At 45.1% G+C, this 17,776-nt stretch overlaps 1 protein-coding gene across 2 annotated transcripts in view; it reads left to right on the top strand.

The window, feature by feature from the left end:
• Positions 1–17,776, top strand: part of spag6 (sperm associated antigen 6) — a 32,416-nt gene continuing 14,640 nt past the window's right edge. The window contains exons 1-4 of one of the 2 annotated variants that reach the window (XM_039754247.1): positions 1–269; positions 4,273–4,368; positions 9,639–9,805; positions 11,116–11,299. In XM_039754247.1, the coding sequence (XP_039610181.1) occupies positions 170–269; positions 4,273–4,368; positions 9,639–9,805; positions 11,116–11,299 (547 nt within the window). In that variant the 5' untranslated portion in view covers positions 1–169. Of the gene's footprint in view, positions 270–738; positions 923–4,272; positions 4,369–9,638; positions 9,806–11,115; positions 11,300–17,776 lie in introns of those variants that run through there. The other variant, XM_039754249.1, reaches the window with a different exon arrangement.

The raw sequence follows: 17,776 nt of genomic DNA, 5'->3' as shown, positions 1-17,776 counted from the left end.
TTAACAAGATGGGGACGCTTGAGGAGAGCGCTCACTTGCGTCGGCTGCCAGTTTTACTTTTTGCGGCCGTTCACTTCAGCAGCAGCGGAGGAGGTGACGTGGAGAGCCGGTGGTGGTGCTGCTGCTGCCCATTTGCTTGTTCTCATTAACACAACGAGGCACTGCGTCGATGCTCGTTACAACAGGACTTTTTAAATTCTTAAAGCGCAGCGCTTTTAAATTTGTACCTGCAGTCCACAAAGTGACAAGACCGAAAACGACACATCTCGGTGAGTCGCCGATTCGGAAAGAAATGGAAAAAGTGCGGCAAAGACTGCAAGCCGCTGTCAGAATATACCACGTCAAAAACTGCAGGGGCGACAGGCACTACGTGATAAAGCAGAATAAAGAAGTCTGGAGTTAAAATGATATTTGTATAATAAAGTATCAGATGATTTAATATTGAAACTATTCGATGAATCAAATGTCTTTCAGCTCTGCTTCGCGTCTACGTTTTTGGTTCCAAAAGAAACTGAAGCCCCCACGAAAGTTGGAACAGTCCCGGAAAAAAAAAGTTAGAAAAATCTATAGCCGCCAGAAAGTCCTCACATTCGATACGCGAGAGTGACATGTGTCCGCTTCTGTCTCCCTGTTTTGATGGAGTGAGAGGCAAATCGCGTCTTCTCTCCGGGGCAGCACCTTACGCGCCGTGTTTACCAACAAGCCGCTGTTGCTGCGGCGCCAGGCGCGCAGACTTCACTTCCGGGTCGTTGTCAAGGCGACGGTCCAAACTCAGAAGGGTTACCATTAGCAAAGCAAGACAGAGCAGAGCAGGAGAGCTGAGCAGGAGAGCAGCGGGCGGCAGGGCAGGCGCGCGTTTGGGACTCTTCAGGACCTCCGTACCAGCCGACAGAAACGATGAGCCAGCGACAAGTACTTCAAGGTACCGCCGGCCGAGCCGCGTTCATCCCTCAGTTCATCAGTTCAGGTTCCAGCCGAGTTCGAGCTGATGGGCGCTGAGCTGATGGCTTACGAGCGTTGCCAGGCAGCGCTGCTGTTACACAAACCTGCGCGTGGAATTAGAACAGTACTGTACTGTATAACTGTACTGCACTAGAATAAGGTGTGAAGGTAGAGATGTAACAAGTTAAGCGAGCCGGATTACTCTTTGTCTATATAAAGATAAAAGCAGTGCTCGTTAAGAGACTCGAGACAGCATCAAATATTGGTGCGTCCAGACTGTAACATGGGAGACTTTTACAAAGGGACTGCGGTATAAAGGAGCAGGTGAATGGACAGTAAAGGAGGAGGGTAAAACGTAGAAAAACACTTTTAAAAAATGCAACCCCTCACGTATGAGTGTTGAAGCCACACTTCGTTTTAATTTAGGGAGTTCATCTCCTTTAATGACCTCTTGGGCACGGCCATCAGCAGTGTGTCTGTCTGCAGAGAGAGTGTCGACCTTGTTGAGAGGTTTACTTACCTCGGCAGTGACATTCATGTGACTCTTCCTATGAAGTCAGAAGACGGATTGGGAGAGCATGGCAGGGTCATAAAGGGGTGTGTGGCGCTCCTGATATCTCTGCAGACAGACGAAGGTCCAAGTCTTTAGAGTCCTGGTGCTTCCTGCCTTGCTATATGGTTGTGAGACATGGACGCTGGACTGGAAGACTGGACTCCTTTGGTATTGTGGCTCTCTGGAAAATCCCGCTGGTTTGACTTCGTGTTGCTCACGGGGTCCTGAATGAGGCACATGACCTGCATTGTGAGGGAACATCAGTTAACAGAACAGCACCTGTGTGGCGCGTTTCCCCGAGGGTGATCTGGCTCATAAGATCGTCATTGTTGGGGACCCAAGTGGCAGGACCAGGCCAAGGGGTCGCTCACATAACACCTGGCTGTGGCAGATACAGGGTCATTTCCAGAGGGTGGGACTGCCTGGGGGGGTTGCAAACTGGGATCCCGAGTTGTTTCGTCATGTAGTGAGTGCGGCACCTCACTGTACCAGTGCAGGCTCCCCAACTTAACTTGACTTGATCTCCTTAAAGCACAGAAACTATCAAGCTGGGTGAGGTTGTAGATGACACTACACTCGGAACAGTTGAGAGCCCAGCACCACCACACTCATGGCAGAGGGATTTATTGTAAGTAAGTAGAAAACATGTTTGATTTGAATACACAATGGGGGGGTCTGAAACTTGAAAAGACCCCTTAGGAGGAGGACCTGGGAGTCACAGTGGACTGGTCACTCAACACCTCTAGGCAGTGATTGGAAGCCATTGAGAAATCTAATAGTGTGTTAGGTTGTGCAGCGGCCCCCAGTGTTGGAGTACAAGTCATGGGTGGTTATGCTTAAACTGTGTAACACACTAAGGAGGCCTCACCAGGAGTGCTACGTACAGTTTTGGTCTCCATGTTATGTAGTTGTCACACGTGAGGAAATGGATAACTTCCCAGCAGTTCGGGACAACTAAGGAGATGCTAAGTGACTTGGAAAATTCTAGTGGGAGAAGTGCTGCTGGGATTAGATAGGCTAAAATCTACCAAATTCTCCAACACCGCATAACATTTAACAAAGAGTCCTTAAGGAGGTGAGTGAGTGTGGATATCAACCCTTGACTTGCATTTTTTGAACGTCACTTAACACTAGAGAAATGGGCAGAGGAGGAAAGTCAAAGTGACTATCAGAGTCCAGCACAGGGCCATCTTACCAGCATCACGAGCCCCTGGGCAAAGCAGTGCGCTGGGGCCCAAAACAGAAACATTCCTAGGCATCAGAAACATTGTGAGCCCCTATGTTCCTGGGGACCCCTGGCTAGTGCCCATTGTGCCAGTACATTAAGATGTCCTGGTCCAGCAGGATCACAAAATAAAATCAATAAATACAGGAGGAAGTGACCTAAAATAACTCGAGACTGAGATATTAAAAGCCTCGGTAGGAAGATCTGGAGATGCACATCAGCCGAGTGAAACCCAACGTGACCTTAGAACAGACCGTAAGCCATCTGGCTGGCATTTCACAGGTTGGCACTGTTTGTTTAAAACTGAGTGTTGTGTAGTTTCACACCTTGTGCTGTGGGGAATGGACGTGTGCAAATACATAGAGACGCAACACCGGCATCATCGAAGTATATAAATGATTTCTCTCTGTCTGGCTCTATTGGGAGCATTTGGTGTTCACGTTTACGATGTGCCGTCTGTTGGAATATTTCTTGTAAAAATACATTGCACTTTTCATTCCAACGGATGGTGCATTACAGACATTGCCACTGTGACTCTGATCATAAATGACATGTAACTGAGGCAACAGACCAGCTGGCACTGTAACTTCAGGAAGGAAAGTAAAAAGAGAAAAAAGTGTAGGATTTAAACAAGAAGGAGTGCTAATTTAACCTTCTGGTGATCTGCCCTCATTAACGTATCAAAGTGAGAACAGAAGTACAGGAAGTCCAATTCCATTAACACACATTGGGGCTCTCCCAGGACCCGAGTTTGAGACTCCCGTAGTCTGACTGTGTGAGAGCCAATGGGATTCCTGCTTCTTCTTTCAGCCATTTTTTATGTCCTATCATTTTTTTTTTCATTTTTAATTTCCTTCATTAAGCTATAGGACCGTTTATGCGCCATCTGCTGGAATGAACAACATTGTATGTTTTGTATCAGTAACTGTGAGAGACGCGAGACGCCTTGCAAATGCAACCCTGAGTGAGCTTGTGATGAGTGGCATTGCAGGCACAGCGGGGTGCAGTTGCACTTTGTTGAATTCCAGTGAGTTGGATGTTGATTCTGCGCTTCGATTTAAGCGTTAGACCAGTCGCTCATGGTTTATTTCTGCCAGGGGGTGTGCCATAATGTACAATATAAAAAAGTTTTAATACAATATACTGTCATTTCATATTGTGATGTATTCATTTTTATATTATGATGTGATAATCTACACTCTCAAACATGCTTGATAGTGCTGGACTACTCACACCATTAACTCTTAATTGAGTACAGAGGACCACGGTGGGATGGCAGCCACTTCAACATGGTGGCGTCAGCAGGCGCCATGAGTTGGAGCACAAGCTGCTCTCATTTTGAAGCCAGGCAATGGTGGTGTTTTATGTTTAAAAGTTAGAAAAGTAGTTTAGAAGAACAGGCGATTGAGCCCACCGCTCAGCATCGCCATGTGCACCCAACATGATGCGCCTACTCGAGTACCTACTTCAGTGTGTCTTCTAACCTGGTCCACGTGGGTTTCACCCCGTTGCAGTTGTGTTCTTATAATTTTCTCTGCCGTCTCTTTTACAGTGTTTGAACAGTACCAGAAGGCCAGAACTCAGTTTGTGCAGACCATTGCTGAACTCGCTACACGGCCGCAAAACATCGAAACTCTACAAAATGCAGGTAAGAAGCTACTGGTCATTAAACACCCGCCTGGTCCTTCACAGGTTCTGGAAGCATTGGTTTGTTGACGGAGAGGAGAACTGCTACTGTGTCGGCTTCCATTGGTTGGCTTGCAGATGTTCAGTCCAGTTGAGTCCATTTTAGTCCTTTGTGGTCTCCTAGCCAAAGACTGTCACTCGGCCGCCATTCAGCAGGGTGCCTCTTCCTGGTGTGTTTATTTGACTGATTGGCAATCTGTGTGACGTACACATTGAGACACTTCAGGTGCTGCCTAACAAAATTGGGTTGCCATCGAGGGTGGGAGACATTTTGATGCCCTTTTAGTAGTAAATCATATTTCTTCAATGCAGGGGTCTCAGCTCCTCTCACTTAAGTCCTTCTGTTGATTCAGAACCATCATCCACCTCTCCTTTACTTCCTTCTTCACCTCCAAAGTCCCCAGGCTCCAAACGTTACCTTTGACCCCTCTTTCATCCTTCTTTCCTGTAAACTCCATTGACATTCCTGACTCCCCACCTGTACACTGGACCTGTTCCTTCATATCTCCTCCAGTCCATCTCTCCCTCCTTGATCTTCTATTTGTCTTTTCTTTTTAGTGCCTCGCTGACCTCTCGTATCTTCCCTACTGACTTCAAGAAGTCTCATTGATCACAGTTCTTGAGAAAGCCTCTCCCAGTCTTCTCAATCTGCCACTGAGAATGACCATCCTGTCCCAGACACTTGAATAGTCGCTTTTCCACTGCATAGTACGGCACAGCACGGTTCAGTACAGCTCACCTTGGTTCGGCTCAGTTCGGCTCGGTTTGCGTTTCCACCGCAGTTTAGTACCGCTTTAGAGTGGGCGGGATTATTCACGTGTCGTTAGAGTTGCGCCGCCACTACTGCCGTGACACCGTGGAACTTTTACAACAACACGCAGACAACGACAACACTTTAGCTCGACGACGCGCAAGGGTAAGCATCTAAAAAAAGCACATCACTTATCCTTCTTGACCTTTTTTCAGCTTTTGACTACCTGCTTATCTCTTCCCTCGATAAACTCAGAATCTGTGGTTCTGTTTTGGACTTGTCCAGGTCCTACCCTTCCTGACCACACATTTTGTCGCTTCTGGCCTTGTACTCTCCACAGGTGTGCCTTGAGGATCGGTGTTGGGTCTACTACTCTTTTCTCTCTACTTCTGTTCTTTAGGTAATGTTATTTCCTCTCACGGCTCCTTCTCCTGTCTCCTCTATGGTGATAATGCAGAGATCTTCCTCCCATTTCCCTCTTACAACCCACAGGTATCCGCCCAGATCTCCAGCTGTCTCATCATGGATGGACGATCATCACCTTAAACCTCACCTTTCACATTTCCTTTACTTGTCTTGTGATTCTCCTTCCTCAAATTTTTCTCTAAGCATTTCAATTGAAGATGCCACCCTTTCGCCATTAGTCATGGTCAGGAATCATGACTTCACTCTGGACTCCCCACTTTCATTCATCATACGTATTTTTTCAATAACCCAATCCTGTTTTTTGTTTCTTCATAACGTTCAGTTGATTTGACCCTTCGTCACTTATTATGCCACACAACCCCTTATCCAGGCATTGGTTCTTCTTCTGCTCGACTATTGCAACTCTCCCCTGGTGACACTTCCTTCAGCTGACATCAGACCTCTTCAGCTCGTCCTGCCTGACTGCTCTTCTCTGTTGCTCATTTCACTCTTACTACTCTTCTTCCTCAGTCTCCCTAACTGGCTTCCTGTTGCTTCATGGATCCAGTTCAAAATGCTTGACTTGACTGGCCGGTCTCTGAACGGCTCTGCTCCTCAGTATCTCCAGTCTTTGGTCTCTTCGTAGGTCCCTTCAAGTAGTGTCTGCACTGCCTCTACCTGTCTAATGGTCGTTCCTGCTCTTGCCAGATGTGCCACGAATGGACAGAGCTTCTCCATTCCTGATCCAAAGCTGTTGGGTGATCAGCCTTTGGGACTGGGTGGTCTCGTGGTCTGGAATCCCTGCAGATTTTATTTTTTTTCCTCCAGCCTTTGGAGTTTTTTTTTTGTTTTTTCTGTCCACCCTGGCCATCGGACCTTACTTATTCTGTGTTAATTAATGTTGACTTATGTTTATTTTTTATTGTGTCTTCTATTTTTCTATTCTTCATTTTGTAAAGCACTTTGAGCTACATTTTTTTGTATGAATATGTGCTATATAAATAAATGTTGTTGTTGTTCAAACTGCACCCACTTTACTCCTGTCATCAAAATGCACCTTTTCAATAAATATTTTGGAGATGCTTAGTGTTTCTTCAACAGGATAGCTGCTGTTGTACTGACAGAGAATTGAGGGCTCTGATTTTGGTCATAAGCCCCTGTTTATACCTGTGAAGCAGGAAGCAGACACACAGTCAGCGACCAAAAGGTATTTCAGCCGGCGTATCGATATTCTCCTAGTCACTGAGTGGCAGGGTTTGGTGTGCGTCACAGCAGAGCAAGTGAATTGTTTGCATGATTGTTCAGTGATTGATGGCCACGCTTGATGATTTTTTAGATTAATTCCTACGTGGACTTCAATGATCAATGCGTCTAATTTGGGCTCAAGGATTTTGGCTTTCACATTCCCTTTTTATTTTCTCGTAAAGTACTGGAATCATCCAAAGATTGGATGTTGAGATTTCAACGAATCTCGACATTTTAGACCTCCCTGACTTTCTCGTATACAAAGTTTAGGGAAAGTATTGGAATCCTTCAAAAATTCAGTTTTCGAGATTTTGCTGAATCTTGACATTTAAGACCTCCCTGAGTCAGAAAATACCATTTTTGGGATTCTGTCTGTCTGTCTGTCTGTCTGCGTGTGTAAACACGATAACTTGAGCATGCTTTCACTTCGGTCAACCAAGTTTTGCATACAAGCATTAGGTACAAAACACAGATTTCTATCAACCTTTGCGCAATTTCCGCTAACCGGGAGTGGAAGTTTACCTTTGTATTCATGCAGCTGCAGAGTCCGATTTATTCAACTACCAGTAAATCCCCAATTCTCTAAAGAATCGCAAATCCAAGAATGGCAATCACTTTCTGTTCCCTCCGATCTTTGGAGGGATGAAAAATCATGGAGGGTGGGAGCCTCCTGGGAAAGGTTTTATTTAATGAAATAAATAAATTGGTTAATTTTAGTACAAATATATTAAAACTAAAATTGACATTTAATTGTTAAATCATTGAAGTCCAAAATGTGTTTGAGTTGCTGCACTCATAAGTAAAAAAAATATCGGAGTGCAAAGGTTTAAATGAAGTAAATTGGAAATAAAAAAATCATGTTAGGAATCATAATTGAACTTACTTTTAACACTGAATTACCGCAATGTGATTCAAATAAGCCACACTGACAGCTGCCACACTGACTGCTGGCACAGTGGATTAGAGCACACTGACTGCTGGCATTGTGTAGTGGAGTAGCTGTTGGCACTGCGGAGTCGAGAACACTGACTGCTGGCACTGCGAAGTGGAGTGGAGTGGAGTGACTTCGGGGCGCGGAGGCGCTGTGCGTGTGTGCTTTCGGCACGACTTGCTTCTGGCATTCGGCATCCATGCATATATACAACCTTAGGTGTGTTGTGTTGTTCGGGTGCCACCTACTGACTCTGGGAAGCCGCTAGGTTTGATTCTGGGGCTCTAAGGCGCTATGCGTGTGCGCTTTCGGTGTGGCTTGCTTCTGGCCTCTGGCATCCGTGCATATATACAACCTTCGTTTACTGATGTAGATACTTTTATAATAATAGTTCAATATATTATTAATTTGATTAGATTTTTTGTTGATGGTTCTTTAATGTACATCTGTCTATTATAAAAAAATCTTGGGAAGAGAGACAAGACGTGACTTTCTCAGAGAGACACTTCTACATCTTGTGGGACGAGTCCACGCCCAGGCCTGCAAATAAAAGACAAAGAGTAGATGACAAAGTAGAACGTCTTAAAAATTCAAAAACGTCAGCGCGGTGCACATGCAGAGCAGATTAGAGATAACGTGAGTACGAAAACTCGAAAGTCTCAAAAAAATGATAGTAAAGATCGCATTAGCGCTCACAAATGGAAAATATTACTCGGTGAAATAACAGAACAGCGAAAAGAGATCGAAGTTATTGTTGGGATTTAAACTTTAAGTCGGAGACTTGTAGATCATCTAATTTGTGTTGCCATCAGGGAAAAGTCATGTTTCTACCCAATGAAGCAGCGTATCCGAGAGAATGAAAAGATTTGTTGTTTGGTGAAAGTGAAATCGACACACGTGAGCGGCAGAGACACGAACGCAGGCTGGGGGGTTGAAGAGCGAAGCCCACTAGTGATATAAAAATATAATCCTTGTCTTTTAGTTTCCTCCTCAAATATCCATCCCCATATCTAAGTATACGAGAAAGGCTAGGGGAGAGCACTCCTGATTTTTATTTAGAAGCTTCTTGACAAAATTGAAAGTCTGTAATATTTTTCCATGATGGCATCTTTTTTTTTTTCTTATGGGTGCCGCCATTTCAATATATATGTGTCTGTCTTATCCATGCTAATCTTTCCCAGAATTCCTCCGGTTGCGATTCACTTGTGACTTCATACTTGCAATGGTATAACAGTGGAGTATCTGAAATCCTTTGCCACTGGCGCTCTTTGGTTTGCCTTTGTGTTCTTTCTTCCCGTTTCAGATTTTTTTTTTATTGCTCAGTTTGTGGTTTTTGATTTTCGGCTTGTGAGTTGAACTCGATGAACGATCGGTTTGACTTTAGCTTGGTTTTTGGTCATTTTAATATCTCATGCTGTCTCTTCTGATTCCTCTGCCTCTGAACTCTCTTTTTGATTTTTGGATTTCAGACTTTTTTTCTTTTGATGTTTGTGCTCTTCTGAATATTTTACTCTTTAATTGTTAGTGAACGCTGTTTATGTTCTGTGGGCCAGGTTTATTTATGCTTCCCCTCTCCCTTTTCAAACTTACTTACTTACTGTGGCCTGTCTGACATTTTTGATGTTGAGGTTTGTGAGCCCCTGAGATCAAAGCAAACCGGGCATGATGCCACCTGGTCTGGCACTGAACTGGCAGACACTTTGAAATGCACCGTCACACGGTAGCGGGGTCTGCCCCTTTAATCCTGTGGCTTAGTCTTCCACTCGATGACCACTTGGGGACACATTACTGACCTTTCTACTCGCCCTGACAAGCTGTGTGTTTGTGTTTTGAGTGCCCCTCTCAAATGGAGGTCCTTGATGCTCTCTCTTTTGTTTCTTTTTTCCTCTCTTTGCTCCAGGTGTAATGTCCCTGCTGAGGCCTCTTCTCCTGGATGTGGTCCCAACGATCCAGCAGACAGCGGCTTTGGCTCTGGGGAGGCTGGCCAATTACAACGATGACCTGGCAGAGGCCGTTGTTCAAGGAGACATTCTTCCTCAGCTGGTGTACTCCCTGTCTGATCAAAATGTAAGTCTTGTCCCTGAGCCCCTCTGCCGGTTTCCTTTGTGGCACCCGGTCGCTGAAGGCCAGGACCCTTAGACAGATGGCCACCTGACGCTTGTGACGCCATGCACCGAGCTGCCCATACTCGGCTAGTTGGGATTTACTTTGCAGCCAAGGGGGAGTGCTTAAATGAAAGAGCAAGTGGGCCGAGACCACCGGGGGCGTCGTCCCATGGAGATAAGTGAAATGAAACTAATGAGGTGGTGGAGGGAGAGCTTGAGTGGCACATGCAACCAATCTGATGCCTCCCTCGAGCAAGAAAGGTCTTTTGATTTTAGATTCTCAAGATGAGACGCTCTGGGGACTGCAGGAAATGATTTGTCTGGCCAGAGTGTTTTTGGGACGTGTGCTGGACGGCCGCCCAGCGCTGTCACTTTACATACTGACGGCCATGCGTGTTCCTGTAGCTGGTGGATCGGCACTTGGCTGGGCATTTCGGGGCTGAAGTGGTGTCTCCTTTCCATTGACTGAGAATGGCCTTCTGAAACTAAGGAGGGGAGGCTTCTGATTTGGAGATCACAGCAGTGCCCCCTTTCTCTCGCACCCTGAGCCTTCATACCAATCCTGCCCTGTTGGCTGAGTGCCCACCTCAGTTGTGCACACGCTCTGCTCTGAGAGGTCTGGTTAACATCTGCAGCATGTCACTTCTCACTTTTTTTTGCTGCATTAATCCACAGATTTATTTTTATGCCAGTTCACCGCTCACTGGCAGAGTGGGTCACGAGAATGACAAGCAGGGCTGCTGATGACAGAGTGACAGTGGGCAGAATTTGGCTGCCTAGTCATTGTCAGGTGATGGGCATAGAGCTGGTGAGGACCCTTAGAGATTACATGGAACTCCTTTATCAACTGATCCTTCACTCCCTTGAGTCCTCTTCTGATGGCGACTGTTGTTTGGACCTCATGATGCCAAGCAGGCTGTGAATTTTATGTCTATAAGCTGCCATGCGAGTGGCTGTTTCATCTGCGTATTGTGACTTGAGGGCAGTGAATTGGAGCCATTAAGGTCCAGACTGAACTGGTCAGCCAATAGCAGTAAAGCAGTACCCCAGGTTCACAGCATATAGCTCCTTTCCTGCAATACATTTCATCATCCTGAGGCCATTTCCTTATTCTTCTCCTTATGTGATAGGGGGCCGTAGTGCTGTATTTGGACTTGGCCACTGGGAGGGGGGCTACACCACCTTCTGGAGCAATGAGCCCTCGGAGGCTAGCGAAGGAAGGGCGTGTGGCTGAAGGACACTTCACTAACCAAAGGCCTTCTGTCCTTTCAGAGGTTTTACAAGAAGGCGGCCGCCTTTGTGCTGAGAGCCGTGGCCAAGCATTCGCCCGAACTCGCTCAGGCAGTGGTGGACTGCGGGGCGCTGGAGGCCCTGGTGATCTGCCTGGAAGAGTTTGACCCAGGGGTGAAGGAGGCAGCGGCCTGGGCACTTGGATACATTGCAAGGCACAACGCAGGTAAGAACATGACAAGTTTAAACTCATTGGGTTAGCGAGGGTCTCCATTGTCTCAGTCGGGGAAAAAGCAAAAGTCCAAATCTGGAAGACCTAAAACTAACTGTTGATTGAATTTTCTAACTAGTTCTGGCGATTGATTTAGCCGAGGGAATGTCTGACACATTTTATAGTTGAAGCCACACTGCAGTACTTTGGCTCACGGGGTCAAAACAAAATGCTGACCTCCATTAGAGCCAAAATGGCGAACAAACATGACACTGCAAATGTAATAAACACCCAGAAACAACACAAAATGAGTCAAAATTATTAAAGCAAGGAAGTTATAAAACATATAACAACTAGAAATGTGCCTCGTTAGTATACACAAAATGGCGGAGCTTTTACAAACAAAATGGCGGTGACATCGTGGCGCTGCCACATAAACAGACGGGATGTGTTTTTTCTGCGGTCTGTCAGGTTTGCTTGTGTGGATGGCCCACACGGACTGTGATTGACAGCGGCGCCCCGGAAGGTGGGACATCCCATTTCCTTTTTTTTTTTTCTGGGGGAAATATGCATAAAAATGCATCGTTTTTCCAAAGGAGGGGGGAACAGCAAAGGAAAAGACGGAAAAATCAAACTAAACCGATCAGCATCTGCCCAGGCCATGAGAAGAGAGAGGTCCTGTAGCTCGTAGAGACCGGAGTGTTAGGTGGGAGTCGCGTTGTGAATTTGGTGTCCCGTTATTTCCAGGAGACTCAGGTGAGCTCATGAAGACCTTATTGTTCTTTATCGCGGCGCAGACGGACTGTAGAACATTTTACAGTTCAGACTTTCACTCTTTGGGCTCAGCCTCCAGTTCTGCATTTCATTTCACCCGCTGACAACAGTTGGGCTGGAACTTTGGAGTCGTGTGTGAACTTCGGAAGAGGAACCGGAGGAGTGACATTTCCGCTGTGGATATACAGTACATAATTTTTGTATTTGCACGTGTAAAGGCTCGGTTATACTTCACGCTCGGAACACGGACGTGCCCGCATCATGGCTGCCACGCGCTCCCAGCTTTCATTTGACGCGTCCCTTGAGCAGCTCCTCAGAAATTAACACGACGCGTGTGTGACTTGCAGTGATAAAAGTCGGAATGTGACGTCTTTCAGCACCTTCACAACACCATCAGAATGTATGGCAGCATATTTGACTATTTGAGCCACTAAGAAAAAAAATAAGGATGCAGTGAAAACGTGTATTTTGTGATTAAAGGGGAAATTTCAGCTTTAATCTCATACTTGATCATTAAAGTAGACCGTCGTAAACGTCATCTTGACTCCGACCCAGTTGTGAATCGCTACGTGCCTATGTATGGAAAGCCGTTCTAATGTTGAATCCTTTTAATTTGATATCATGAGTTTTAAATTTGATGTCAGCACTTTGAAATTTGACATCGGACTTATAAAATTTGATATCACGCTTTTGAAATTCGATATCAACATTTTAAAATTTGATATTGTCCATCCATCCATTTTCCAACCCGTTGAATCCGAACACAGGGTCACGGGGGTCTGCTGGAGCCAATCCCAGCCATCACAGGGCGCAAGGCAGGAACCAATCCCGGGCAGGGCGCCAACCCACCGCAGGACACACACACACACACTCACACACCAAGCACACACTGCGGACAATTCAGAATCGCCAATCCTCCTAACCTGCATGTCTTTGGACTGTGGGAGGAAACCAGAGTGCCCAGAGGAAACCCACATAGACACGGGGAGAACATGCAAACTCCACGCAGGGAGGACCCGGGAAGCGAACCCAGACGGGTCTCCTAACTGCGAGGCAAATTTGATATTGTGCTTTTGAAAATTGATATCATATCAATTGACATGACAGCTGAAATGTGAATATATATATATATACATTTTAAACTCTCACACCATATTTTCATTTTGATATCACATTTATAACATTTAATATCGCGCTTTAAAAATTTGATATCGCAGGTTTGATAGTTGGTATCAAGTTTATCAAATTTGATTTTGCACTTTTAAAAGTTATCAAGTTTTTAAAATTTGATATTGAGCTTTTGAAATTTGTTATCAAGTTTGAGAATATTGATATCAAATTTGAAAAGAGTGATAGTAAATTTTATAAAAAGATTAAATGTTAAAACGGCCTGCTATACCTATGGGGCTTCCTCCTGACCTGGCAGCAGTGATCGCCACACAGAACACATCACAATTCTGACATTCCAGCTCTCTGTACATTTAGAATTCTAAGATTTATACTTGGTTTCACTTTCAGGATGGAATGCATTTAAATATGTATGTTACATTTTACAGATACATTGTTAACTTCATTTAAATAATGAATATTGATAATAATTACACATATGGGGGCAGCACAGTGGCACCTTGTGTTCCCTGCCTGGAGTTTGCGTGTTTTCCTGGTGAGTTTCCACAGTGGGCTCCGGTTTGGAGATTTATCCATCCATCCTTCTATTATCCAACCCACAATATCCTAACTACAGGGCCACGGGGGTCTGCTGGAGCCAATCCCAGCCAACACAGGGCGCAAGGCAGGAAACAAACCCCGGGCAGGGCGCCAGGCCCACCGCAGGGTTTGGGGATTTAGTGACACTAAAATGACGCCAGTGTGTGTGTGTGCTGATGTCCCGTCCTGGGATTTTGTTGGAATGGGCACATCCCTGGATTGATGGATTTAATCCTTAAACATCTGTCCTTTTCAGAGATTTTGTGCCAAGGTTTCCTCGGAATTTTTTGGATGTTTCAGGCAATTGACAACACAGCGAAGCCGAACCTGTTCTCACCGCGCTGATATCTCACACTGCCACCTGGTGGAATCTTCCAGATTTACGTAAAGTACGCGCGCAGTATGAACAGCAGCAGTGTGGCGTCCGCTGGAGCAGGCGTCACATCACGTCCTGTCCCGTGAAGTGTAAACCCGGCCTGAGGGTTATTTTGGGTTGGCGGATGAAAGGGATTCTTGTTGTTCTTTCCCCTCCTGTACATTACATTTCTTGCCGCTTATGGATATTGTCCTCTAGCTATTTTTTTTTCTCTCTGCTGTATATTTTCAGTCGTCGGTTTGAGCTGAACATTTTAAAAAGGGGGTACGTGTGGTGCGCTGCAGGGTGTGATATTGGCCCATCCTTTTTAAAGTAGGAGTGGTGAGCGGTAACAATCGACCCATTTCACTGTGGCTGAGCAGGTTTGTTACAACGTGACATCACAAACGTAATGTGAAAATAAATAAGTAATAGGAAAACTATGAATGCATTTCAAGAATAACGTATGTAAAGTATAGAACATAACCAAAAACAAGAGAGCAAGTAGTGATCATAAGAATAGTAAAATGCTAATACAGTAATACAATCTGTCTTTATATTGAGCCATTCTCAGGCTTAACTCTTTTAGGGCGGATGTCGACTTTTGTCGACAGGAGGGGTTGAGGGCGCATGTCGACTAAAGTCGACATCCAGAGATAGAGGGCGATAATCAGCTGTTAATGGCGACAAATCTCACTGTCATGTCACAGGCATTCCCTCTGTGCTTGGAGGAATGCTAGACTCGTTGACTCGGCAACTAATCCTAGCGTGTGCGTGAGTTGCAAAATGTAAACAATGGCAAGATGGCATCGACATGTGACAAGGAAGTGAAGTGAGTGCAGAAAAGAAAACACTCGGCAGACAATGTTTTGCGCATTATCGCGGAGTCGGACTCTGATTTTTCAGAATCGGATTTTATTGACAGTGATCAGGAGATCGAGCAAGAGAGTGAGAAGCCGGCATCAGCTGATCAAACACCAGCCGATGCGCGCCAGCGGATCTGCTGCCAGTTGAGCGCCTTGCGCAGCCGATGCATCTACGGCAAGGTTCACGTGGGATAAATACACAGACATTGATCCGTTGAGAGCCGATCTGGCTGCTGGACTTCACAAGACGGCATGGCTTGCTGTTGGACACGACAGATCACCAGCTGCTGTACTTCAGGCTGCTCTCTCCTGATGCTGCTTTTCAGCTACCGTCAGACGAGATAAACAGGTAGGCAGAGAAATTTTTGAATCGCGGGCTGCGTTTGCATCGCATTCTCGTTTTTCAAAGTGTAAACCCACAACAAAAGACGAGATGAAGCGTGCTGTGGTATTACAAATAGAGATGGGACAGAACTGGTGATATAACTTCAGGGAGCATTGGTCCAAACGTGCTTTGTCCCCTGGTGGCTTTGGACAGGTTATGCAGCATGGTGATAGGTACGTGCTGCTGCAAAGTTTTATTCACTTCTGTAATAAACAGAAGCAAATCCCATGGGGTGAGCCAGGCTATAATGCCATGCATAAAGTTCATAAAGTTTCAGAAGATGAAAAGAGGTGACAATACGGTTTTCATGCGGGCAGAAAACTTGGTGGCAGTGGAATGGCACGATGGCAAAAGGGTGACTTGTCTCTACAGTACACACTAACAATATATGTGAGAAAGTGCAGCAACAGACAATTGAAAAGTAGGCACCAAAGCAACACGTATTGTAAGCAGTGCAATGTGGCAATGACTGAAATTGGCTGCTTTGAGCGACATCAGACTTTGCTGTGTAAAATGTATGTGATATGTATGTGAAATCATAGAGTATGCAGGCTCATACAACATGCAAGACAAGTAACATTTATTAAATATTTTTGTTGATTTGATATGTTAAACAATTGCTTTGTGTTCTTTTTTAAAAAATGTTAGTTTTTGGAAAAATATTCAGCCCAGGGAGATAAGAAACAAAAAAAAAATTAGCCCTAAAAGAGTTAAGGGGCACGCGCTGTGCTGGTGGGCAGTGCCACAAGCTGATCTGCTTTACACTGCTAGGATTTTTGGAAATTTCAAGATGTTTTTGCTGCTGTACTTCATTTTTCCATCTGTGCAGTGCGCGCTTTTCAAGGCTTTTGAGGAGTATTAGAATTTGTACTTATTTTTTAATAATACGAGGGATGTTCAAATATTTTTCCTATTTAACTCTATTAAGAATTTCAAAAACAAATGACATCGCTTTTGTACATCGTCACCTTCGTTTTGAGATGCAATTTTCCCGGCGTCGTACCAACTTTTTAATGCCCACTTACTGTCCCTCCAATGAAAATATAAAACTTTTTGAACGTCCCTCATATATTCTTTCTCTGTTATTGTCATCGTTGCCTTTTCTGCAAGGTCATTGTGGGTAACAGTCGCCAGGTTTTGCTCCCTGGAAATGTTATCACTTGGCACAACTTGAGCGCTGCTGGGTAAGCCAGCATCACGCCAGTCTCGGTGTCCGAGATTGTGGACAGTCCTTGGAAGTCTTTGCATGCAATGTTTTTGTTGTTTTTGATATTCCTGGACTCTTATCTGTCTTAAAATGTGTGATATATATTCAAGAAAGCCGAGCAAGAATATAGCAGGGAATGATTTCATAATGTGACCGTTAGAAGGCAAACAAACTCAAGCAAAATCCACTCCATCCACAATCCAAAAGTCCAAAATTCTTAAACACAGCAAAAAGTCCAAAAAACAGAAAATAAAAATAAACAGGAGCGTACGTGAAATCCACACAAACCCGGACAAGAACCCGAGTCTGAGTAGCCACTTTATGGCCTGTGAGTCCCTCAAATGGAGATGTGGGCGGAGCCACAGCTGCAGTGTCGGTGGACTCCGCCCCCTCGGCCTTAGTCAGGAAAGCATTGGGCACACAGCAGAAAGAATAAGCAGATGAACAGCCATTAATAGGCCAAACGTTAACTAAGGCAGACAATCATTTAAGCAAAATGTTCACTAAGAAAATCTCTACAGAATTGAAAAAAATAGTCATTTTTAACAAATAAATTCAAATATTGAAATCGGATTAAGATAAAAGAGCCACACCTAAACCATAAGAGCTGGAGCTACCGCACTGAACCACAAATAAGAGTCGAATTGGCACACAAGGAGTGACACTAGTAGAGTGGAGTGGGATCTGGGAAATGTGAAGGCAGAGATGAGCGTTGAATCGGGGGGCTGTAATGTGGGGCTTTGTGCTGCCCGATGACACGTCTTAATCGAGGAGACCCTTTTCTATGGATCTCTCTTTGCAGTTTTTCCCTTCTTTAATCAACTGAACTTGTTCCTACTTCTTCTCACTCGCCGTGCCCATTGCAGCTCAGAACAGAAGCGTTTGTGCCAGTGTTGAGAAAGGGCATCATCAGGGCAGTGTCCTGGCTACACATTTTAGGTTCTTTTTCCAAGGCTTGGCTCCCCCAGCTGGTACTCTGAAGACTTTGAAATCTAGTGTGAATATCTCATATAGCGCCTTTCATAGTGGGCACTCTAATGAGCAACTTGTGATTGTGTTAAACCGGAGAGTCAGCTGATGTGTGAAAGGTGCTATAGTAAATGAGCCCCGATTGACTGTGCATGTCTTCAGCTGGGTTTGAATGGGCAGCGTGCTCGGCTTGTCCGTGTCTGGACTGACCTACTTCTGAGCCTATAAA

The sequence above is a fragment of the Polypterus senegalus genome, chromosome 5, assembly GCF_016835505.1.
Source record: "Polypterus senegalus isolate Bchr_013 chromosome 5, ASM1683550v1, whole genome shotgun sequence".
Classification (NCBI taxonomy): Eukaryota; Metazoa; Chordata; class Cladistia; order Polypteriformes; family Polypteridae; genus Polypterus; species Polypterus senegalus.
Note: the sequence above shows the minus strand (reverse complement) of the source record. Positions and strands in the feature narration are given on the sequence as shown.